Source organism: Polyodon spathula, chromosome 7 (genome assembly GCF_017654505.1).
Source record: "Polyodon spathula isolate WHYD16114869_AA chromosome 7, ASM1765450v1, whole genome shotgun sequence".
Classification (NCBI taxonomy): Eukaryota; Metazoa; Chordata; class Actinopteri; order Acipenseriformes; family Polyodontidae; genus Polyodon; species Polyodon spathula.
This window is the reverse complement of record NC_054540.1, coordinates 18696576-18721632: the sequence shown is the minus strand read 5'-3', so window position 1 is coordinate 18721632 and position 25057 is coordinate 18696576. Positions and strand designations below refer to the sequence as shown.

General features: G+C 35.7%; 2 protein-coding genes across 2 annotated transcripts; one reads left to right on the top strand and one right to left on the bottom strand.

Annotated features, from left to right (window-relative positions):
• Window positions 1-230: 230 nt before the first annotated feature.
• Window positions 231-10417, bottom strand: LOC121318302 (inhibitor of growth protein 3). Its single transcript, XM_041254819.1, has 12 exons — window positions 10291-10417; window positions 10087-10158; window positions 9124-9224; window positions 8550-8615; window positions 5326-5422; window positions 4009-4080; window positions 3812-3928; window positions 3152-3315; window positions 2189-2376; window positions 1529-1721; window positions 1177-1215; window positions 231-947 (listed from the first exon to the last, which is right to left on the bottom strand). Exons 1-12 carry the CDS (start codon window positions 10316-10318, stop codon window positions 831-833), a joined length of 1254 nt encoding a protein of 417 aa, XP_041110753.1. The 5' UTR covers window positions 10319-10417; the 3' UTR covers window positions 231-830.
• Window positions 10418-14612: 4195 nt separating this feature from the next.
• On the top strand, window positions 14613-24856 carry LOC121318301 (tetraspanin-12-like). Its single transcript, XM_041254818.1, has 8 exons — window positions 14613-15172; window positions 15439-15582; window positions 16170-16252; window positions 16901-17036; window positions 20986-21057; window positions 21725-21832; window positions 22096-22239; window positions 24124-24856. Exons 2-8 carry the CDS (start codon window positions 15517-15519, stop codon window positions 24427-24429), a joined length of 915 nt encoding a protein of 304 aa, XP_041110752.1. The 5' UTR covers window positions 14613-15172; window positions 15439-15516; the 3' UTR covers window positions 24430-24856.
• The last annotated feature ends 201 nt before the right edge of the window (window positions 24857-25057 follow it).

Below are 25057 nucleotides of genomic sequence, written 5' to 3'. Positions count from 1 at the left end.
GGTCATGCGGTTCCGAAGATATATACCACTTCTGGGTTGGTTAAAGGCACTCGCCTTACGCCTCAGCCCTTATCACCACCCCATGCGTGGTGGTAAATGCACAGTCCGTCTTGGTTTATACCTTACATAACCAATATTGTTTTTGTAATGTAATGTTACCACAGCATTATGTTGATCATTTAAAAATGTTAGAATTAAATATATATAATAAACGTGATAGTATCAAAAGATTGATCATTTTATTTATTTTATTTATTTTACATCTCAAACATCATGCACCATATTTGGTGCAAAACGACAAAGCCTAGTGTCACAAACAGATGTACATACTACAGAACAGTCAACTTTATTCATATACTGTACAGTACATTTTGCTTCAGTCTGCAGATGCATCTTCTGAATATATTTTGGATGTTTTACAGCATTCCCCATAAGTATTCTTCCAAAAGTATAAAAAACACAACTAGCATCTTACTGCAGTTGGATTTTACTTCCATTTCTGAATCACTTTAGAATTAACTTTTAGCTTTGCATAATAACTATAACAAGCATCCCATGCTGCCAAGTGTTTGTCTTATTGATATAACTATGCTGAACAACTTAAAATGGAATGTGTTGTATGTCATTTGAGGACTATAAACATCTGCAGCAGTGAAAATATTTACTTTAGAACATTACTGATTACATCTACGGGACACATACTTAACACAAGGATGTTTAAAGAAGTCATTTTAAAGAAATGTTGCATGTACAAAAAGTGAGAAATGACATTTGTAAAGAAGTAATTTTTTTTAAAGATTCTTCTTTCTCAGTCACCTGACCAACATGATCTATTTATGACGGCTTCCTCTCCTTTTCATAGCAGCCGTGCACTGGGGGCAGTACCACTTTCCTTTTGGTGCTTCTGTTAATCCAACACACCCATAATGGAACCACTCTATGGGACACTGCAAAAACCATATTTGTCCATTAAAACATAGGTGTACTGTAGCTGAGAAACAATACCTTTAAAAAGACAATGGATTAAATGAAGTTCCAAATTGTAGGCCTGTAGCTAAAGAAGTCTGTGATGCAACAGATATTGAGAGTTTCAGTAAAGGAATATAATGTTTATCCCAAATACAATCTTGATAATGTGTATTATTGGGCTGAGCAAGTACAATATAATATACTTACATCTTGATTATCACAGCCAACCATTTCTCCATAAGACACCTGTATACATAAAAATACAATTTAAATCAAATAGTATTTAAAAAAATAATGATTATCACATCCATGTGTCTACAGCCTATTACATATTGATAACTTTATAGCAAAATAACAACTTTTTCTTATGACTTACTTTTGAATCCAACCCTTCTACCCTAACTAACATAATGCATTTAGTTTATTCAATTGGATCCATGCATGGCTTGTGAAACAGATTAATTAAATCAGATGGTAATACTCTAACTCATATACACACAAGTGAATAAAATGAAGAATCCCAGAAGATGTTGTAGCCACACAAAACTACAAAACCTACCTGATTGCAAATACAATAGCGTGGCTCGTTCGGATCATATGCCCAGTCAACCTGATTGTTTGAGTCTGATTCTGGAAGTACAGAGGCTTGCTGAGAAAGCTCCTGTGCCAGAGCTGACGACGATGAACAGGAAGACAGGGATGATGATGAAGAGGAGGATGAAGACTGATGGTTTGAAGACTTGGTATTGCTTCTGGAAAACAAATGTAAAACCACTTGTTTACATGGGTGTGTGAACTATCAAAATTACCATCAAGGATGCATAACTAAAACAAAAAAAAGGAAAAATCTAAATTAAAAACTGAAGTCTCCTTTGTGTTATACCCTTTGTTCATTCACAGTACTATTTACTATCTTTCATACTACAAAAATATTGTTATTACATGTTTGGGCAATACAAAATCTTAATTGGAAATTAAAACCCCACCCTCCCTTCTTCATCTCTGCATGGAAAACAAACACATGAGTCTTGAGACATAGCCAACAACATGAAGTACACAGACACAGCAGGGACTCTAACAATCATTTTTAATTAGTCAAAGCACAAATGTTTTGTTTTGCTTTGCTTTAATTTATCATCAAAAAAAAAAAAAAGTTACAATAATACTTTTTACCAACATGTTATAAACAAAAAATATATAAATAAACTAAGCAACTGACTTGGTTTTACGACCAGTCCGCGAGTCAGAGGATGAAGTCAGTGCTTGAGTCAGGGTAGATGCCAATGCAGACGACGAATACCCGGTGGACTCTCTTGATAAAGAAAACTCCCTTGTAAGTTGGAAGTCATTATTTTTAATAGCTTCATAACTAGCCTTTAAACTAGATGTTCTTCTGCCTTCCTTCATCTGAAAAAATATAACATCCATGTATTTAATACACATTGTTATTCCAATATTTCAAGCATTTTTTACTCCTACATGCATCAATGGTTTAGATGAATACATTATTTTTGGAAAATTATTATCCAGTAGATAAGACTCCCTACAGACAAAGAAACACTAATCTTATATAAAATGCTGAAGCTCGCTAAAGTAATGTACTAAAGGAATACACCCTTAATCTGTAAAACAAGGTATGTGTATCCATCTAGGGGTTCTGAGGACACTGAGCTATGCTCTCACCTCTAATGGTCTATCCTTTGATGGAAACATTCTCTTATTCATGGTTAGCCATCCACTATTCTATATATTGCTGAAGTATGCATAGTTGTGGGGTTATTTAATATTTGCATATTAACACAGCCATTTACAACTGATTTCACAGACTACTATAACCACATCTTTCACTACTAAGGTGCTTAAGTAAGAGTCCAAGACTAGTGCTAATCATGGTGCAATAGGCAACCTAATTACCTTGGCTAACTTATGTTTGAAGATGACTAATAAAAAAATGAAACACCTAAAAAGATCTAAGTTTACAATTTACATTTACTGAATCAATAGACAGTGCTGTAGAAAGGCATAGCACCTAAACTAAAAATAAGTTTGCATTAGGAGATTTATATTTCACTCAGCAACACCACACACAACCTCCTAGAATACCATCTTGTCTTTAAACAGCAGTAATAAAACCAGTTATGTAAGCCCCACCACAGGAGCACAGTAAACACTGCATTGTTACCTGAGCTGTTGCTTGTACTGCCTGGGCAGCTGCCATGGTGATGGCACCCGCACCAACTCCAGCTCCTGAAGGCAATGAGCTCAGATTGTAAGACGTAAGGGGCTGAGATGAGTTAACATTATAAACGTTGTTTGAAGAGGTTGATAAACTACTGATGCGACAACCTAAAGAAAATAAGAAAAACTGTTAAAAACAAGAAAGTCCATGTATAACACTACAAGTGATTCGTGTAAAATAGAAAGAAGTCAGGACTGGGCAAAATTGAAGGGTCCTAGCATAAAGAATGCAACTTATCAACTACTTTGCCTGTGGTATTTTACCACCAATTTTCTCCCCAATTTGGACTGTCTAATTATTTTTTCACCTCACCACACTGGTTCACTGGGCATCTGACCAGCAGGGTTCACTATAGCACTATAGTTCACTATAGCATCAAACCCATAGGACTGCCAGAGCCAATGTGATGTTCCTCATGAATCCCCAGAGAAGACCAGCGACTCCACACAGCCAGGATGCAAACCTGAGCTGTATGACTCACCCTGCACACCACACTGGTGTGCTTTACCGGGTGAGCAACTCAGGATGTATTACTTTAAGATAATCTAGGCTGCATAAAATATACTTCTATTGTGTAAGGAAACAAAAATATTAAACTATTACCTGGCGTATTTTCTTTTGAAGCATCTGAAGTGAGTGTAGACAGAAGAGCTTCTGATTTAAATTTCTTTTCAGGAATATGCTCTGTGGTATGATGGGTAGGAGTAGTATATTTTCTTTCTGGCAAAAAAAAAAAAAAAGTTGCATTTAGAATACCACTGAAACAAACATACTACTAGTGCGCTAAAATAATTGCTTACTTTCTACAGAAGTGTGCGAGTGGGCATGGTGGTTGTTCACTGGCTGTGATGGGCTATCCAGTTCGAGAGACCCTGTGAGAAAATAAAGATATACACATGATAGCTGGAATGTTGCTATTATATTTCTTGTGAAAAACATGTGTTAGGGAAGAGAAACATGCTATAATTATGTAGCAGTCTATGACCTGAACACTGAAAGACTGAAATACCATCAGGTATTCCCCAAGGTGTAACTGACTGGCCCACTAATTAACATTATCGAAGACATAAATACAGCAGAATGGAATCCACAAAAGATCAAGTTTATACATTTTAAAGATGAAGTACAGTATTAAGATCCACCAAGGTTTAACTCATTGAGGTTTAGACCCCATGGCATTACAGAATGCCACTAAGAAGACATGCAAGAGCAGCTGAAGAAGCATACTGTGATGACGATTACCAAGTTCTCCACATAGATTTCATTAAGAGCTCCCTTTGCTACATGGGTTGACGTAAATCATTACCATAATGAACGGTCCAAAAATGCCAATCATTAATTTCTTTAATCAAGTCAATAACTTGTGTAACAGACCTTGTGTCAGTTAAAAAATGTTTGTTTAAAAGAAAAGAATCTCAGTGTGTTGGAAAACTCACTTTTACAATAAAACTTAAATACTGTTGTAAATTATCTTGTTTTAAGTTTAAAAACATGACTGGTTGGCACCAGAGTAACTTCATTGGTAAGGTGTTAATTTACTTGAATAAGAAAGCACAGTGATTTTTCAGTTCAGTGCTTCAGTTTTGTTTGCTAGAATTGGCTTTGTTTTTGCAATGGTGAAACACAATGTTTGGGCTCTGCTGACACAGACACAATACAGTAGTTACACAATTCTATGGTTATGGCAGGGAAATAACTCATGCAGAAACAAATCAGTAAATAAGGCAGACTAGTAAAAATAAGACAATTTTGAATCCTCCAAAAACTCCTTTAAACCAAAAAGAACTCTCAAACCAAAATATGTAAAAATGATATTTTAGCTCTGTGTTTGTTTGAGAATGTGTTGTAACTGAGAATTTTGGACCTTCACTAAAATAACTGATTACCCCTGCCCTATTGTATACAATTGTAATATCTTTGGTCTGTGGTACCACATTTGAGAAGGGTGAAAGGATAACACAACAAGTTCAATATGTTTCTGTAAGGGTTTGAGGTGTTCTATAGAAATACTAGAATGTTTATGGATTGTATTAGAGCATGCAAATTGTAATTACATTAAGTCTCCCACAATATTAGGTTACTATGAATACTGTTTATATGAAGAATAATAAACTCACGTCTTTCTAATATTTCTGTAATTCCAGCATTATCTGCTTCCAGTTCCATTTTGAACTTTGCAAGTTCTTGGTCCAGCTTTCTTAAATGTCGATCAACCTGTTTGGACAACATTATAACAGAATCACCTGATAAAAAACACCAAAAAATTATCCCGACGTGCATGAAACGTATTTTTACAGTGACTTTAATAGTATTCACCAGATCTGAAATATGAACATTAGGTTTTCTTTTTCCCTTTTAAACTTTATTCTATCAACCTGGGATCATTCTGGGTAGAAAAACAAAGCAAAGCTTTAGACTGACATCTAGTGGTACTATCTGTACACTGCAGTTTTTCAAACTACTATATGCCTATAAAAACATTTTTATTATTTTTTTTTTTAGTACAAAAATTAAGAAGTTATACATATGTCCACTTGAGTGGACATCAAGCGTCTGTAACATAACAAAACTGCTCTATTATCTTGGAACAGCATATTATGAGTGTCTTTCTTTTATTTGGGTAAATGCAAAACTAAATGGCTGGTACCACTCCAACTGGTATGTATTACACTGAATAAAAATAAATGCAACATGCAACAAATTCAAAGATTTTGCTGAGTTACAGTTCATATAAGGAAATCAGTCAATTAAAACAAATTCATTATGCCCTAAATCTATGGATTTCACATGACTGGGAATACAGATATGCATCTGTTGGTCACAGATACCTTAAAAAAAAAAAAAAGGTAGGGGCGTGGATCAGAAAACCAGTCAGTATCTTGTGTGACCACCATTTGCCTCATGCAGCACGACACATCTCCTTCACATACAGTTGATCAGGCTGTTGATTGTGGCCTGTGGAATGTTGTCCCACTCCTCTTCAATGGCTGTGCGAAGTTGCTGGATATTGGCGGGAACTGGAACACGCTGTCGTACACGTCGATCCAGAGCATCCCAAACAGGCCATGGAAGAACTGGGACATTTTCAGCTTCCAGGAATTGTGTACAGATCCTTGCTACATGGGGCTGTGCATTATCATGCTGAAACATGAGGTGATGGCGGCGGATGAATGGCTCGACAAATCCGCCTCAGGTATCTCTGTGCATTCGAATTGCCATTGATAAAATGCAAATGTGTTCGTTGTTCGTAGCTTATGCCTGCCCATACCATAACCCCACCGCCACCATGAGGCACTCTGTTCACAACATTGACATCAGCAAACCGCTCGCCCACACAACGCAATACATGCTGTCTGCCATCTGCCCGGTACAGTTGAAACCGGGATTCAACTACGAAAAGCACACTTCTCCAGCGTGCCAGTGGCCACTGAAGGTAAGCATTTGCCCACTGAAGTCGGTTACGATGCCAAACTGCAGTCAGGTCAAGACCCTGGTGAGGACGACGAGCATGCAGATGAGCTTCACCGAGTCGGTTTCTGACAGTTTGTGCAGAAATTCTTCGGTTGTGCAAAACCACAGTTCCATCAGCTGTCCGAGTGGCTGGTCTCAGACGATCCCGCAGGTGAAGAAGCCGGATGTGGAGGTCCTGGGCTGGCGTGGTTACATGTGGTCTGCGGTTGTGAGGCCGGTTGGACGTAGTGCCAAATTCTCTAAAACAACGTTGGAGGCGGCTTGTGGCAGAGAAATGAACATTCAATTCTCTGGCAACAGCTCTGGTGGACATTCCTGCAGTCAGCATGCCAATTGCACGCTCCCTCAAAACTTGAAATATCTGTGGCATTGTGCACTTTTGTCACACAACACATTTTAGAAGTGGTCTTTTATTGTCCCCAGCACAAGGTGCACCTGTGTAATGATCATACTGTTTAATCAGCTTTTTGATATGCCACACCTGTTAGGTGGATGGATTATCCTGGCAAAGGAGAAATGCTCACTAACAGGGATGTAAACAAATTTGTGCACAAAATTTGAGAGAAATAAGCTTTTTGTGCATATGGAAAATTTCTGGGATCTTATTTCAGCTCATGAAATATGGGACCAACACTTTACATGTTGCATTTATATTTCTGTTCAGTGTATGTTTTCTCATATTTTCTTTTATTTTTTTATTTTTGCCAGTAACAAAAATGTCTTCATTGTTGAAACTTTATATTTATTTATATATATATATATATATATATATATATATATATATATATATATATATATATATATATATGTACCTTCAGAGTTTTTTTTTTTTTTTACGCTTTTTCTTTTTTAGTCATAAACATCAAGTTACCATTTTTCCCTCTTTAGTGAACTGAGATCAGCGCTGGGTGTGGAAGTTGGCAAAGCACCCAGGACACAATGGCTCAAGGCACTGCATGCAGATGTACTTAGTTTTCCGGTTAGCATTTTTTGCATCAGTTAGCTTTGACCAGTGATTTCCCACACTGAACCGATTTCAGGGGGTGCCCATGACACTGACACTTTCACTGCTGCTACTTGGGCTCCATGCGTGTCTGGCTGCCAGTCACCAGTCACTATCACTGTCACTTGATTCTGATGGAGTCTCCTATACCTCCCTGTAGCTAGGTGCTATAGATGTCTGGGTAAGGAAATAACAATACTACTAATAAAACTGCTACTACTACAACACAGCTGCTGATAATATAATAATAATAATAATAATAATAATAATAATAATAATAATAATAATAATAATAAATATTATTAATTTCAGAAAATTAATTTCAATTAAAAAACAGTTGAGAGAATATAAAATGATCCAAATGAGCCTATTTGTGTACAACACTGCAATGTATAGATCTTACATGACAAAACATATTTAGCACAGGCCTAATGTGCAATATCAATCTTAATATTGCATGACGTCCACTTAAGTGGTTTGGTTTAACATAAACTGTGAAAAACAATAAAGCGTGTATTTGAACGAAGCATTTCATATTATTCCCTAAACATTACTTTCTTTGAATATATACATTTTTTACCTGCTCTGCATTTTTGTGAAAAAGGATTTTACAGAAATCCCTGAGGTGCTCTGTGCTGCTGAACTTTTCTCTGCCATTGTACTGTCACTTTTATGTTTTTTGTAGTACCTATCAAAAGCCAATAGATGGCAGGAGTTTTAATTTCGGTAGACATCCAATGAAGAGGATACCATACATTAGTGATGTGAAAACAGAGTTTCTGTAGGAGATAATCACTTAAAAATAGATGTCCACAGTAGTGATCTCTAAGCGTGAAAGGGTTAAAGATTATTTAAGTAAATACTTACCAAGTCATATATCTGATTTGCTAACTGAACTTTTTCATCTGCATCTTCCAAAGCTTTATAATAATCCTTCAAAAGAAACAATGAAAATAATTTGGTCATACTTAAAAAACAAAAACTGAATAGTATAGATGAACAGTCATATGGGGGGGGGGGGGATTATTTATATTTATATATATATATATATATATATATATATATATATATATATATATATATATATATATATATATATATAGTAAGTTTTGATTTATAATACCTGATAATTTCAGCTGGACTAGTTAATGTACATACCAATCTTTGTTAAATTTAAAACTTACAATAATGTTATGTCGGTACAGCCACCTCGGTCCGGAAGTTTAAAAAGTGGTTCGTCTGCCTATGGCCGTCCACGGTCGAGTAGTTTTCGGATAAATGTACCTTTAAAACTTAACAGTGCAGACATATAGATGGGCATATTTTCTTGTTCAGTACAAAGCCCCAAGATTACTGATGTGTATCTTTAGATAATGTTGAAAATGTTAAAACAGGTAGGCCTAATCCTACCAAACAACTGTTTTGGTCAGAAAGACTTTACCTTTTTTATTGTTTCCATTTGCTCCTCTTTCCATTCAGGCTTGTTCTTTTTTGCATTAATAAAAAATTCATTCACTCTGTGTTCTAGTTGATCCATGGCATCTGCAGCACAAACAGAAACATTATCTTACTACTTCACACGAGTTGTTTACCATGCCAAACCTTTTAAATAAGCACTCCGAATATGACATTCCTGCAGGTATATATTTCAGAGGGTGACATAATGACAAGTAACTTTAACATAGATGTAATCTTAAATCTAAACCATAAATACTTTCTTTGGAAAAACCTGAAAGTCAACAACTACTGTTTCTAATGGAATGTACAGAACTATGAAATAAAGGACACTCATCCTATTTTAATGTTTACACATGTACATTGTGGGGTCAAGTCAAAATAAATACCCTAGTTTTACCCTTCTTTGATGCCATTATTTATTTATTTTTTTTTTTTTTTGAAAATTGAAAACAGTATAATTCTGTTATAGTGGGTTTGGGGTTATGTCTTTTCTTAAATATTTAAATGGCTTGAAATGCTACATTTTAAAGTTAGCATACGGATCCCCTACCCCCCTGTACTGTGCCCTGTACCATATTCACATTTTCAGGAAGTTCTGCAATGTGACACAACACATGCTTTTTTAATGTCACCCCTTTCTTTGCTATTTTCTTTAAATGCAGTACACAAAACAATGATTCTAATAAATCAGTGACATCATTTGGGTAACGCATTTTGTGTTTCTGCCAGCTTGATCTCTAATATTTTCATACATTTTGTAACACTAATAAACTTCCTCCCAGAAGTTTGCATCTTGTGTTTAAGGATTGTTTTCAAACACTGGCTTTTTCAAGTTTGTAATTTTAAACCATGGATAGATTTAAAAAATGAAATGCAACATATTTTTATTATTATTATTATAAACCACGGCTATGTTTTTAAAGTGTCACGTTGAAGCAATGCGTACTCTGAACTTGCAGGTCCATTTCTCTCATTTCCGTAAACCTGTCGCGCAGATCCATGGGAAGCTGTTCGATCACTGCCAAAACAGAGGGAAAAAAAACAAAGAGAATACAGTCAGTCCTTCAACAAGAAGCACAGATAAACGCGAATATACCCTGCCTAAACCACATTATTTGCCAATATTAAATGTCTAAAACGTAATACTCACTCTCCAAGTAGTCTTCCAGGTACAGCATGTTGGCTAAATTGATTTTTTTACAAATTAAAAGAATGTATGTCTTTCAATATGGCGTCGCCTCCTGCTACAGCTCCAGGAAAAAAAAAAATGTTGGTCTCCACAGATGAGGTCAACCTGACTGACGCGAGTGATCATGCGCACTAGGGTTGGTAGCCTTCATTAGTGACGTCATCACTCCAGTTCCTGCGCAAGGGTTTATAGTAGTTGGAGTTTTAAACCTTGCACTTACGCGCCACTGTGATATGAAAATGGACTACAAGGTCCACAATTCTTTGTAAATACGTTTTATTGACTGTCGCTACAATGGTAAAAAGGTAGATGGCGACTATCTACGATGAACACGTTTTTAGAAATGTACCCCATTACACTGCTAAGCTCGAGAGTGATCAAAAGAAAAGTGTTCTGAAAATGGGCCATACGCTTCTCCGTACATGCATTGCATCTTCAAAGCAGAACACTGGAATTGTGTTTGTGCATGCATGAAATCCTTTTCCAATACCATGTGTTGTACCTGCTGTAAACTTGCATTTATGGTCTTGCATATCTGTGATCAAAGCATGATCCTTTTTTTTTGTATGGGTTTGAACAGAGGAGCAGAACGTTGACAATCAACTAATAATTACAGTTAATAACGGGAAAGGCTCTGCAACATGAGGCAACAACTGTATACAAATATAATTTGAGATAAGGCAACATTAGCTACATATAAAGCAACCACAAGTGGGAGCTCTACTCATCCATCATAGACGTGCTGTTGGCATTATGTGAACTGTACTGCTGAGTGGCAGAAATAGTGGTTTATAATTATATATGACTTTAGAACCATTTACAAAAGAGCTTTGCTGTACTTAGTGACAAGTCAGCCCTGATGTTCCATTATTATTGTAGTACATGCGACTATATGACACAACCTGGACATGTATGACAATCGTAACAGCATGCAGTGATTTTATACCAGGTGCTGTGGTACCATGCATATGATATTCTTCAGTCTGAGAGTCCTGTAAGATCTGCAATGAGAAATAGTGTTATATAGGTAGAAATTAATGCAACATTTGTCTGGTTAATAAAATAGTTTTTTTAGTTTAATGAAACGGAAATGTTAAAGTTTGACCTTGAAGGCAATTAAGAACCTCAGAAAGAGAGTCAAGGAAACGTGTATTATCACTATCTTGCTATTGTTAGTTTTGGTGGCGCATCACATTCTATATAAATTACAAAACCAGGAAAGTTAATGTTGTGTTTCCAACTTTAATGCATTTTTTATTTCAAACAAACACATTAAACGCACATCTTTATATTTGTCATTGGTATATTTCTTGCAGAAAACCTTAAAACAGTGCTTTCCTTCAAACTTCAAGAATATACATAAAACTGGCCCTGCTAGCATTTTGCAAACCTGTTTTGTAGGAAACGCAACACAAAGTGATAAATGTCTCCTAGTATTCCATATAATGCATTAATTAACCCACGTCCACTTTCTTTTGAAAATGATGCTGCAATCCATAATTCCTCTGTGGTACATACTATCCACTAAAACACTGAACACTGAAGTAATTAATTAACTGCTGTTAATAAATCCATACATAAATGCATACAAATGCATACATATGTCAATGTGTTTAGTGTAAATTGAGATACAGCAATAATAATTACAGTTAAGGGTTCTTAGGTGCTGTGTTACAGGCACAGTCTTCCAACAATTAGCACTAATCTTGGACTACAATACCTCAATTAAAATTAGTGCTAATTGGGGGTCTGTGAAACCAGATAATTATTTGTATTTATTTTTTATTGTTAGTTTTTAACATTCAAAGCATATTTTACTGTAACATTTCAATTCTCTCTCTGTAGACAGGCCTGGAGAAAGATTGCAATACCTTTCCCAGGACAGTATTGAATGATACTGGTTTAGCCAAAAGGGGAGAGTATATCACACTGTGGTAGAGTATGTATGACATACTGTATAAGGCACTGTTGAAAGGTGGCAGCAAAGGGGAGCTGGAACTAGGGGTGCTGGGGGTAGCACCTCCTTGGCTTTGCATGGCTTCCATCATATACAGGGGTTGCAGTTTTGTTCAATGGCTTTAGCACCCCCACTTTAAAAATTGTTCCAGCATCACTGTGGCAGCCCATTGGTTTGTAATGACATTGTAAAATGGATGCTTCTGTACCAAGGCATGAAAGTTGCCTCCCACTCCTCTGCATGTTGACATTCTGGACAACATTGATTGTTAGATGGTTTGCAAAAAAAAAGTAGATCAAATTTGGTTTAAAGTTTTGAAGGGAAGTGGCAGTTTTAGATTTATAAAAGCCAACGTGGCATCTTAGGAGTTAACAGAGTAGATTATTACATCTTGAACGATGGAGTGAACTTTTCTACTTTGCATGTAATTGCTTTTTGGCCCTCGTGGGTCTAATAAAGATGTTTTCTCTTACATTGTAAATGTGTCTTTGCAATGCTGGTACTGTACTTAGTTCTTAACAAAAAGTTAAATGGTATTGGTCATTGGTCATAATAAACTCTGAATTAAATGACAAGATTAATTAAAATCTTATATAGGGAAAAAATGAAACTGTATAATGGTGATATTCTATTGTTTTGGCACCACCTTACAAGTAACGAGTCTTGCAGAAATCACTTGGCAGGATAATTATTTATTGATTGTGCTACAGTTCGCCAATGCTTGCCAAGAATGCACGTCTTTAAATAGGTATATATATTTTTCTTATCCATAACTACTAAACACTTAATACTGCTGAGTTTAGAATGACTAAAATACATTTAAATTCAATGACAAACATTTAAACTAGCTGGCATTCTAGTAAAAAAAAAATGTGTCATTGAATTGAAGTTTCTTTTTGCGTTTCTAAATGTTCCCCCCTTGACAGTAAACTTCTTATCTAGCGAGTGTTGTAGACTGACAGCCTTCTGGAGGGTGCGTTTACTGTAATCTCTACAATCTCATGCCTGATGGTGTTTGTTTTATTAGAAATGTGTTCAACATTTGGTAACAGGATGGATAAGCATGTGAAGCCACACTCAGTACAAGATACTGGTCTTTTAAAGGCAAGGGATAAAGAACAAAACATTTACCCTTGGGAGAATAATGCATATGTATGTTCACGAAAGAGAAGAATTTATATTTGACTAATTAAAATTGGCAGGATAGTTTGTGGTCTACTAGTATTATTATTAGATACAGTATATTATACATCCAGGCAAAACCATTAGCAACACAAAACATGTCTAATGCCAAGAGAACACACATTTGTGTACACATCTTTGTGATTGTGATAATGGTGAACTAGTGCCAACTATCACAATAAAATATTTGAAACATACCTGTTGCACTTTATACTTACATGTTTGGTAGCAATGTTACCCCCTTATCACACTGGGAACACTTGTAAGTGTACCGAGTACGGTACACTTACCAAGTGTGCTCGGCGCTTTTCAGTGGAAACCTCCTTGGATCGTTTCTCTTTCACACAGGATGTGTGCTAAGTACACTTGGAAATGTACTGAGTGCACTTCCATCTGTTCAAGTGTACCGAGAACACTTCCCTTTCACATTACACATCTGATAATACTATTGTATACAAGATTATTCTGGTTTTAGTTCCAACCGATTTAGATCAGTTACTGAACTAAATAATTGACACTTTGGTACCTTGACGTTCGCAACTGAACTGAGAACGTTTTTCTTTCACACTGAAGCAAAAATAAGCCAACTGTCTGGAGGAACGGAAGCAACTGTGCCGAGACTATTTCATGTGGTGTCGGGACGGTTAGTTTTAATCATTCCCGGGAACGTTTCGAGCTTTCACACTTAAGGACAAAAGTTCCAAACTCAAACGAACCGTACCGGGAAACGGAATATCAGCCAAGTGTGAATGGGGCCTTAAAGGTAGCCCCAGACAATCGCTGATTAGATAAAGAGATGCATGAAGGATAACGATTATTTTACATACATCAGTCCTTTGGAATTCCTAACATCCATTGTTTCACTTTTTATTTTGTGTGCTTTCTGGACATGGGGGTTCCTGATTTCTAGTGGCTTCTCAAACATAACTTCTTTGTTTTGTTGTGCTAGCTTTAGAGGCTGTGTGCTGCTATAATGTTATGCCTATGAACATTTCGCGTATAATGTGTGCACGGCCCTACTATATTGGTGACGTTACTCCTCTACGTCTAGGACCCAGAGGAACGCTGGATACATTCCTGGGGCAGGAGCGTGCGCATTCGGGCTGAGAAAGTCAAGTGAGTGAAGTTTTAAAAATTGACAGAAGACGGTTTGAAGAGCTGGGAGTTTTGAACTCATTAAATGGCAGGGATAAAGCACCTAGGAGGAGAACAGATTGCCTTGAAAATAATTCACATGACTTGTATTTCAGATTAACTGTATTTAAGAATCGCTGTTTTTTTTTTTTTTTTTTTACTTTAATAGTTTACAAATGTTCTTGTTTTCTTATTTTGAACATAGCATATAGATCAGGCATTGTTTATGATAACCCTACGGCTATAAATATTAATTATACTGTTGTAATACAGTTTATTGATATTTCTGTCCGTCCATTATATAAAAAAACTAAAAATGTATTTGCTGATTTCTTTTTTTTAAAGAGCCATTGGTTTTTGTAAATGTGCAGTGCAATGTAATCCATCATTCTAGCTAAAAAGAAAAAGAAAGACAAAGAAAACAAATGTTCAAATGACTGCTAATCTTCATACCAAGGAATAACTTTAAATTAGTGTCAAAACTCACTGGATGTTACTATACTTTACCAAAAAATAATATGGGCTTTTCAAGAAGCTTGTTAAACCACATATGCTGATGAAGTTAAAACGGTATGTGTATTATTATTATTATTATTATTATTATTATTATTATTATATTATTATTATTATTATTATGCTTTAATTTGTCTAAAAAAAACACACATTCAATGTATCGTATGCACTGTTGGAAATGGATTACGCAAATAAATTACAACTCACTGTTATTATAATTTTGTTTTAATTAGTCTTGGAAAAACTTCTTCAATATGCCGTAATCACAGTTGGTAATGGATTATAAAATTAAAGTGCTGTTCATTATGTGCTTGCACTTTCAGCTGTTTGTGTAGATAAGGTTTGGTTTGGAGAAGTATTGAAATGATGAGACCTGCCCGGCAGTACCAGCAACGTTCAGAATGTCCAGGGAAGACTCGGTGAAGTGCCTGCGCTGCCTGCTCTACGCTCTCAATTTACTCTTCTGGGTAAGAGAAGTCAAGCACCAAGCAGGTGGCACTGTCTCTGCTCACATTACAAACTAGCAAGACACGCTTTAGTTTGAGCGAGTACGCGTACCTACTCTGCTTTTAACAGGAAAGGGTTTACTTGTTACAATTTCTGTGGATTAAATATTTTGAACTATATTTTTTTATGTAAATGTTTTTTGTTTTGTTTTGTTTTTTCCAGTGTATCTGCAAGGTACATTTATAGAGAACTTGTTCAGCATAAAAACCAGTACAGATTTAGTATAGGCTACAACATTGAAAGTTCACATTTTTCAGGTGTATAGTATATGTATGCAACAGATAAAACACCAGCTTTAATGCCGTTTTTCTTTCAATCCTGTAATGTATATTTTGTGTAGCATTGATACGCATTCAACCATAATATGAGTAATTGCTGAATAGCTGTGATAGTCCACAGCGGAGATGTAGTCCTGTACATATTCATGCTGATCACAAAAAAACGTCCTTCACATAAATCCGACCACATCAATAAGTAATTAAAGATAACATATTTCCTTTTCAAATTCCGATTTATTAATGTAGTATTTTCCTGCATTTCCTGCCAGTTGATGTCAGTCTGTGTTTTGGGTGTGTCAGCCTGGATGAGGGATTACCTGAACAATGTGTTTATTTTAACTGCCAACACCAGGTAGGTTAATCTAATGTTTAAAAACTCAACCTTTGCAGATATCCATCTTTTTTTAAACAGCTATATGACAGTGGCATGACATTTATAATCTACAGTGTATTTTAAAATCTTTGCAAATGACTACAAACTGTAAACATGCTTAGCGACAAAACCTCCTAACTTGTGATACAGTGAGTTTTATTTTGTAAACAGTTTGAAACCTCTGTTATTTTAGCAAACATTTTGTTTAATATGTGATGTTGCTGGCAAGCCTTTTTAGTGCTTTATTTAAAAAAAAAAAAAAAAAAAAAAAAAAACTTAATATTGTATACTATAGTGGAACATTTACAGATATTTTAATTGACGCTCCTTTCCACACACTCAATATTATTCAGGTCTGGTAAACTACAATCGTTATTCCAAAATGTTAAGTTGCACTGGAAATGCCAGTATTACAGTTCATGTTCATAACTTGGCCTTTGTGAGCATTTCGAATTCGTGGGTAAAATCTTGGAGGGACACAGTTACATTTTAGTACTCCAACTTTTTATCATCAGGATTTACTTTTTTCCAAAACTGTTGATAACTATTGCTGTGAGCAAGGAGAAATCTTCTGGGTAGAAAAAATAAGCCCAAAAGTTTCCAAACAGATTTATTGTTTGTTCGCAGGCTGGAGGAAGCAGTGCTTTGGACCTATTCCCCAGTGGTGCATCCAGTGATGATTGCTATGTGCTGTTTTCTAATCATAGTGGGGATTCTTGGTTATTGTGGAACAGTGAAGGGCAATCCACTGCTACTTTCCTGGGTATGTGTATGTATTTCAAAGCAACTGAGTTGCTGTGGGATTTTGTGATCTGATGTACAGAGCAGTAATAGCCTTGTGCCTATTTTTATTTTCCTCCAGGTCGTAGGGAATGTTTAATCACACCAGCACCTGTTTTGATATTTACGAGATTTGCAGTTAATAATGGATAACTTGATTGAATTAAGAGAATGCCAGAGGACCAGGAAAATATATAGGAGTAGGGCCAGTAAAAAAGAAAAATTCCTATCGTAAATAATATGGCTTTTATGGGACTATACTGCAATTGTTTTAAAATACAAGCCATAGTAACACCTCAAGACAAAGTAGTCTGGACTGTCCCTCATGTGATTGATTCATTTGTTATTAAAAATACATTCCTTACTTGTATTCTGAAATAATGAAAAGCTGCAAGTCCCTGTCACTGTGGACAAGACAGCAGCCCTGGCAGTCTTTGAGAGGGCTGATAGTATCTCAGTTGGTAGGATCTTCAGTAGCCCAGTGTTTCACAAGGAGCAGTCTCAAATGTGATGACTGTGTGAACCATTCTGGAGAACTGACTTTATTGCAGATTTCCATCCCTAACTTCTCTGAAGCAATTAGAGAGGCTAATCATGATAATGATAATGTATCGCCCCAGAGATTTTAAAACATCCTGCAAACTTGTCACGTCCAGTCAGTTCTATCCTGGTAGCCCACGGGGGCTATACATACCATGGCAGGTGTTTAACATTTTTATCCAACCCTAATATTTATTGAGTGTTAAACTTCAATGTTCAATAATGCTTGCAATAATATATATATATATATATATAATATATAATAATATATATATATATATATATATATATATATATATATATATATCCGTCCAGCCCTCCAGTGTGTAAATTGGTAAAATAATATATTACACCGTGTAACAATTTTTTTGTTTTTTTGTTCCTGGGTAGTAAGTGTTATTTCCTAATTGCTTATGCCTCAAAAGTATAGAATATGGCTATTATTCCCCACAAACTTTGCTTTTGTGACCAGGACAGGTAAATTTCAAAATATCATTATTTCCAGTGGGAAAACGGGCAAATGTGTGTCTTTTCGTTCAGTGAGTAGTTTTTTGAGATTTATGATTATACTGTATTAATCGTAAATCTCGAAAAACTACTCACTTCTAAATCTTTTGTAGACATTTTTGTATTACTTTAGTATAAATACATGTTAATTTGGATTCATCTGTTGTTTTTTTCTGACTTTATGTGAACGAAAAGACACACATTTGCCCGTTTTCCCATTGGAAATAGTGATATTTTGAAATATCACTGTCCTGGTCATAAAAGCAAAATTTGTGGGGAATAATAGCCATTTTCTATACTTTTGAGGCATAAGCAATTAGGAAATAACACTTACTACCCAGGAACAAAAATTGTGTTACATAGTGTTATTAATATCAAGGTCAACAATGGAATTCCATTACATCACAGAAATAAGTGAATGTCTGTGTATTTCACTGTCTGCAGCTGTAAAAAAGTAATCAAGTACTGTGCTGATAAGTGAAGCTATAAAAGAAGTCATTCCAAGCCTGCCATACTATGTGAATAATTGCAGTGTAAATGATTTATGGCAGCACTACTTCCAATTACAAACCTGAGTCAACACATTTGTCAAAATTCTGAGGGTGACAACACAAGAAAAAAAAACAAAAAACAAAAAAACCCCGAACATAAATCAGTGATAAGGTGTGGAATTATCCTGTTCAATCATTTACTATACTCAGGTGAAAGATAAAACTAGTTAACAAATACAGACACATCAGACTTTAGAGTGACCGGAGTAATCTTTATTTACATGAAATATGTCTTGAAGATAAAGAATACCTACTCCTTTGGGTTTTTTTGCTGGAAAACAATGGATGTTTTTGTTTTTTGTAGGAAGTTGTATACAGGTTTGCAAAGTGTTATTCCCTCCAAAACCTGAGGGACCAAAAGCATGCCTATTTACACTAAAATATGTAGTGTTGTATCTGCCGCTTTGCCTCAGGGTATTGGGTTGTAAGAGGATTCATCCAGTGTGCAGGACAACTGACATTATTACTGTTGAGACTGGTACACTCATCAATATATCATTTTAAAATTACAAAAAACTTCAGCAAAAAAGTACACTGTGATTGCAAGTGGCAGCATGTGATTACATATTAGTAGGAAAGCAACTTCAAGAAGGATTTTGTGAGACGCTCTGTTATGTGTAGCACAACAGTGGTTTTGATGTGGTTTAGATACAGTTTCAGACAAAATTATTGGCACCCTGCGCTCCTTATACCATAACTCAAGGTAACAGATTAAAGACAAGTATTTCATAAACTTAAACCACTTTTGTAATAAAACAAAAAGCAAAATATCCAATCTAGTAATTTAACAAATAATCGCTATAAAAAAACAACAAAAAAAAGTATTTTATTTAAAGCATTCATTTATAACCAAAATATTGGCACCCCTGCTTTAGTATTTCATGGGGGCTCTTGCTTTTATTATGACTTTTAGATGTTTAGGATAATTCTTAACCAGTATGTTACATCTTGTTGGTAAAATCTGAGTCCACTCTATATTGCATATTTCCTTCAGCTCAGACAAATTGGATACAAAATGCTTGGCTGCAGCTTCATATCAGTCCAAAGCATTTCTGTTGGATTGAGATCTGGTGATTACAAAGGCCATTGTGGAACTTTTATCTTTGTTTTCTTCAATAATTCCAGAGTTGATTTAGCCGTATGCTTTAGGTCATTGTCATGTTGGAAGATAAACTGTCTGCCAATCAGCCTATGAGCAGATGGTATGATTGTACTCTGCAGAATACTTTGATACATAGCAGCATTCATTTAATCATCAATCACATGAATGTGTCCAGTCTGTGAACTGCCAAAACACCCCCATATCAAACCACCTCCAGTACAAGGTTTTTTTTCTGAATGCTTTCCCTTTTTTTGTCTTAACAAGCTGTGGTCCATTTTTGGGGAAAAGTTCTTTTTTAATCTCATTGGATCATAGACTTGTTGAAGAGTGCTTCATATTCCTGTTCATATTTCTTGGCAATTTTTTGACAGTTTGTTTTATGAATTTTCTTTCAAAGTGGTTTTCAGCGAGGTCTGCATGCATACAACTCTTCTGTGTCCAGGTGCCTTTGTGCAGCTGTTCCGTGCACTATTATATCTGATGCGTCTAACTGTTTCTTTAAGTCCTTGACATTAATCTTGAATTTGTTTTACCTGTTCGGATGATTATCCTACCTGCTGTGCCCGTAAAAGGACGTCTGCTTCTTTCAAGCATTTTATTTTAATTTGTTGCTGTCTGTTTATGTGCTAACTAGGCAACAAGGAGGTCAAGAGGCTAAAAGATAGTAGCTTCTCAACCCTAGCACAACAGTTGTAAAGGTTAGTTCTGCTATTATTTGGGACAGCATCTTTCCTTTGTTTAAATCTCAGTGCTCTAAATGGGTTGTAGTATCAACAGAGTAACAGCTGGTTCGTTTATCTTGCACAAATATTTTGAGTTTTCAGATAAACACCCCAAGTCTTTGCCATTTTGGTGCAGTTAAAAGCTAACTTAATGGAAAACTTGACTAAACATTTATCTTAATAGGTATACAGCTGTGGTTTCAATTTCTTACATGTGTTATAAGACATGGTTTATTTCTAAAACTAGTTCGTAAGCAAAACAAACAAATAGATGACCAGTCAGGTAGTTTTTAATATTTTGCATTTCTGAGACGGAAAATACTGAAGTTATTTAAAGTTAAAATAATAAAACCCCTAACTGTTTAAAACTCAGAATTGCAGATTGTGTACCAATCTCAAAATCTGCTTGACCTGAAAAATGTTGACATCCGTTACAAATACAGTGTTTTCAGGGTTACCAAGAGAGATGTAGCACAGAATTCTTCTAATTTAATGACCTTCCTTTGGCAGTACTTTGGAAGTTTATTGGTGATATTTTGTGTGGAGCTGGCCAGTGGTGTGTGGACCTACGAAGAAAAAATGGTAAGTTTAAATTCATTAGATTATCTTCCCCCCCAAGATCAGTTCATGTGTTTGACAAATAAGCAAAATACAGTTAAATCTGCATTAACGGTCATCTTTTTAGGCCAGTAAACTGATATTACCTTTGAATTAGCAGAAAAAAAGTCTTGTAAAAAAATCTGTGTAAATCAGCTGTCGGTTTCTGTTTTGAGTGCTGACATTGTTAATTGTGTAACTTCAGTGACCATCTTTATAGCAGTGACTTGCTGATAACAGGAGTTTCAGCTCCTCCCAAAGCTTTGATCCATTCCATTGACAAGTGTATGAGAGAATGGCTACAGGGTTATGTACTCAGCAGAACTATGAGATTACTAGCTAATGAATGTAAATTCTGTTCTTAGAACTAATCCCATTAAAAAAAAAAATTAAAAAAAAACATACACACTATTTTACTGGTATAAAACAGAAGGCATCATATTTTCAAAGAATTTCTTCCATTCTTTATTTGCCTTCTGTTATGAGACTGAATATTTTGTTTGTTCTTTTTTAACAGGTGTTGTGTGTGTTTTTATATTCTAATTGTGTACATTGTACATTTTTTTTCTTTCAAAATAACCTGCGGATCTCTGAATTTGCAATATCCTGTAAAAGTTGAAAATGTAATATACTTACTTTTTTATTATTCCAGGTCCCTGTTCAAAGGTCTGATATGATCAGTTTGAAATCTAGAATGCCCAATTATGGTTTATCAAGATTCCAGTGGCTAACCCATGCCTGGAACTTCTTTCAGAAAGAGGTCAGTGTTTTGTATTTTTCTTGGGATGTGAAGGCTTGGTGGAACAAATAACTGTGCAAGACTCTGGTATATACATCTACCTACCATGATGGTGGTAGACAGGTATCACTACACAGATACTTGGTATGCAGCTCAGCATTGTAAGAGACGATAGAATAGGTACTGTGGGAAGGTGTCTGTACTCAAGTCTGGCTTTGACATTGTTAAAATAAAGGCTGTGAATTTTAGAATATTCAATAGAAGCTCATATCAGGTCTTTTTAGTTCAAGTGCTGTGGTGTGATATACTTCACTGACTGGCTGGAAATGACAGAGATGGAGTGGCCCCCTGACTCGTGCTGTATTCGAGAGTTCCCTGGATGTGCCAGGCAGGCGCACTATGAAGACCTGAGCGACCTCTACCAAGAGGTAGGACTTGGTAAATTATTTAACCAAAAAAACATCTTGGTTGTCCATTGGGAGTCATACCCAAGCTGTTGTATTTGGAAACCTGTCTATTTTAATTGTTAAAAAGTCAGGCTGTGTTTTTAACATAATGAAGAAGCTGTTAAGTATTGAATCAAATATTGAGAAATTAGCACCATTTTCTCCACTAGCACAACATACAGTAATTTAAGCACATGAATAAAAATTTAATATGCTCACAAGAATATAGAAAAATAGATATTGGTATTTTTACAGTACTGTAGTTAGACTTAATTTAACACAGTGGGCTAGAAGTTATTTACACCGACTCAGCACTGATTACCATTAGGAAAAAATTTAGACAAAGAGAAAGAGATGTGATACTAAGTAAACAATAATTGTTTAGTTAAGTCCCTTTCACACTGGCATGATCTACCCGGGGCAGAATCTACCCGGGCAGGACCTGGTGTCATGCGGGTCGGGTATGTGATTTCACACTGCTTTTGATAAAGCAGGGTTGACCTGGGTGACAGACACAAGTAAACAATATGCATATCAATGACCCGGAAGCTTGTTACTGACGCTTCGATCCAAGCTTCTCTGGATTGAACCCTGGGCCCAAATGTTGCTTAGAGCAAATGTTTCTTCATTCCTGCTGCAATCTGGCTCATGATGTATCTCAAGCAACAAAAATATGGCTGAACAGAATAAACAGAAACGTTCTTAGCCAGGACGTCCTCTCAAGAAGTCCCTGACCTTAGCCTCAGAGGAAACCAATAGCATGGATGTGAGATTCACTGGAGCTGGAGTTGTCTTTTTGTCAAGAGGAAAAGCATACATATACATGTGTATTGAATGTAGTGCTTTGTGGATAACAACAGTCCCAAGAAACTGACATTTGAACTTCCCCACACTGCTCCACCAAAGTGCTTTATCCAAGCTGTGCTTAAGAATATTTTGGCCTGTGTACTTTAAACAGGGGGAAAAAATATATATATATTTTGCCAAATCTGTTTCTAAGCATGTTATTTGTTATTTTACAGTAGTTCAGATAAATCACACGGTTTCCTAAAGAATACCAGTGCTCTTATCACAAAATGAATGATGTTACAGTGTGCTGTGAAACTGTAAAATTGAGAGGCCTGGGTTCAAATTCTGCCATTCTAGCCAGTGCTGGCTAAAATCGGTGGCATTTAGTCCAAGACTTATCTTGCTGATTCGGACTATAATTTATAATGTTTCTATAACCACAAATATAAGCAGAAATTACATTTTGTTATTCAGCAAGAAGAAGCAATTAAGAAGATGCCTGCAGAGTGTCAAATAATTAATTATGTGTATGTATATATATATATATATATATATATATATAATATATATATATATATATATATATAATAAATATATCTACATACGACATAATATATAACGTAGGTTGATGTGTGTGTGTGTGTGTGTGTGTGTGTGTGTGTGTATATATATATATATATATATATATATATATATATATTTTTTTTTTTTTTTTTTTTTTAAAGAGGGGGCAGCTGTAGATGCCAAAAGAGGATTCATAGGCATGTCACACCCGAAGAGTGAAGAGCTGTCTGCCAGGAAATAATGAATTGCCCTTTTACATTTACATTTTTGTTCAAAACAGTTCCCTAGTTAGGTCACATTATACATATTCTTGCATTCACGTACCAAATGTTGAAAATTTCAACGGCAGGATTTTAAGACATTTTATATGGGTTTAAGCCTCTGGTACTTTTAATGTCTTTCAGTGGGGTGGTAAATGCAGATATATTTTTTCAGACTGGGGGCAAATCTTGTTTAATTTTATGCTTGTCTAAATTTGTATAATAAAAATGATTTATTTGATTTATATTGCAGGGTTGTGGTCCAGAAATGTATAGTTTTATAAGAGGCATAAAACAGCTCCAAGTCCTGAGGTTCCTGGGTGTTTCTATAGGAGTTTCTCAGATCCTCGCCATGATTCTCACAGTTGCTTTGCTCTGGGCCCTCTACTATGACAGAAGAGCTCCGACGCCTGATCAGATGATAACTTTGAATAATGACACCTCCCAGCACCTGCCATGTCATTCAGGGGAAGTGCTGAAATCCAGCTCAACCAGGACCTTTGAACATAGGACTACAGCTAACAATGTCAACACAGAGTTTGAGATGGAACAGTTTTAACTGTCCAACAACTGAAAATTATATTATTGCTGTGAAAGTTTTTTTTTTTTGTGACGACAGAGGACTAAATAACTTTAATTGAGTCTTAACCTGATTCCCATGTGTGGCAAGATGGCTGGCAGGTGATTTCAGTCCAGAGAGGAGACAGACACAGTACTGGGGTATGGGAGCGCTGATGCACAAGTTTTAATAATAGATAAAATATTTAAACAAAAACAAAACTCTAAACAAGCAAAACGGCACGGTGGCCAAAACAAAACAGACTAAACAGGCATGGAACAAGCAAGTATCATGCTGGTATAGAACCAGCACGGGTAGCAATTCTTATTTGGATTTTAGCTGTTCTTTTTATCTCACAACTCACATCTTGTTCCGCCTCTGAACACACTAACCAAGTTCAGCCAAAACTGAGGGTTTTTATATTGTGGCCGAGGGATTATCTAGGTTTAGTTACCTAGTTTATCCCTCAACCATAGTCGGCTCAGGTTTTCTCGTATGTGTGGTCAACAGCCAGTTTGTCAATAATCACAAACTGTTGTCCACACATTCTCACAATTTTATCTGGATGGCATTTTAATTGGCATTTTAAACCCATCCAGGCTGTAAACAATAATAAAAAAATATTATG

Bases quoted from the DNA above. Each gene is read 5' to 3' on its own strand.
- LOC121318302 (XM_041254819.1), bottom strand. From the start codon at position 10,318: ATGCTGTACCTGGAAGACTACTTGGAGA. The intron at 10,159-10,290 runs GTGAGTATTACG...CTGTTTTGGCAG, and splicing joins CCTGGAAGACTACTTGGAGA to TGATCGAACAGCTTCCCATG. The intron at 1,722-2,188 runs GTCAGTTGCTTA...TTTGTTTTCCAG, and splicing joins CGGACTGGTCGTAAAACCAA to AAGCAATACCAAGTCTTCAA.
- LOC121318301 (XM_041254818.1), top strand. From the start codon at position 15,517: ATGTCCAGGGAAGACTCGGTGAAGTGCCTGCGCTGCCTGCTCTACGCT. The intron at 15,583-16,169 runs GTAAGAGAAGTC...ATTTCCTGCCAG, and splicing joins CTCTCAATTTACTCTTCTGG to TTGATGTCAGTCTGTGTTTT. The intron at 22,240-24,123 runs GTAGGACTTGGT...TTTATATTGCAG, and splicing joins TGAGCGACCTCTACCAAGAG to GGTTGTGGTCCAGAAATGTA.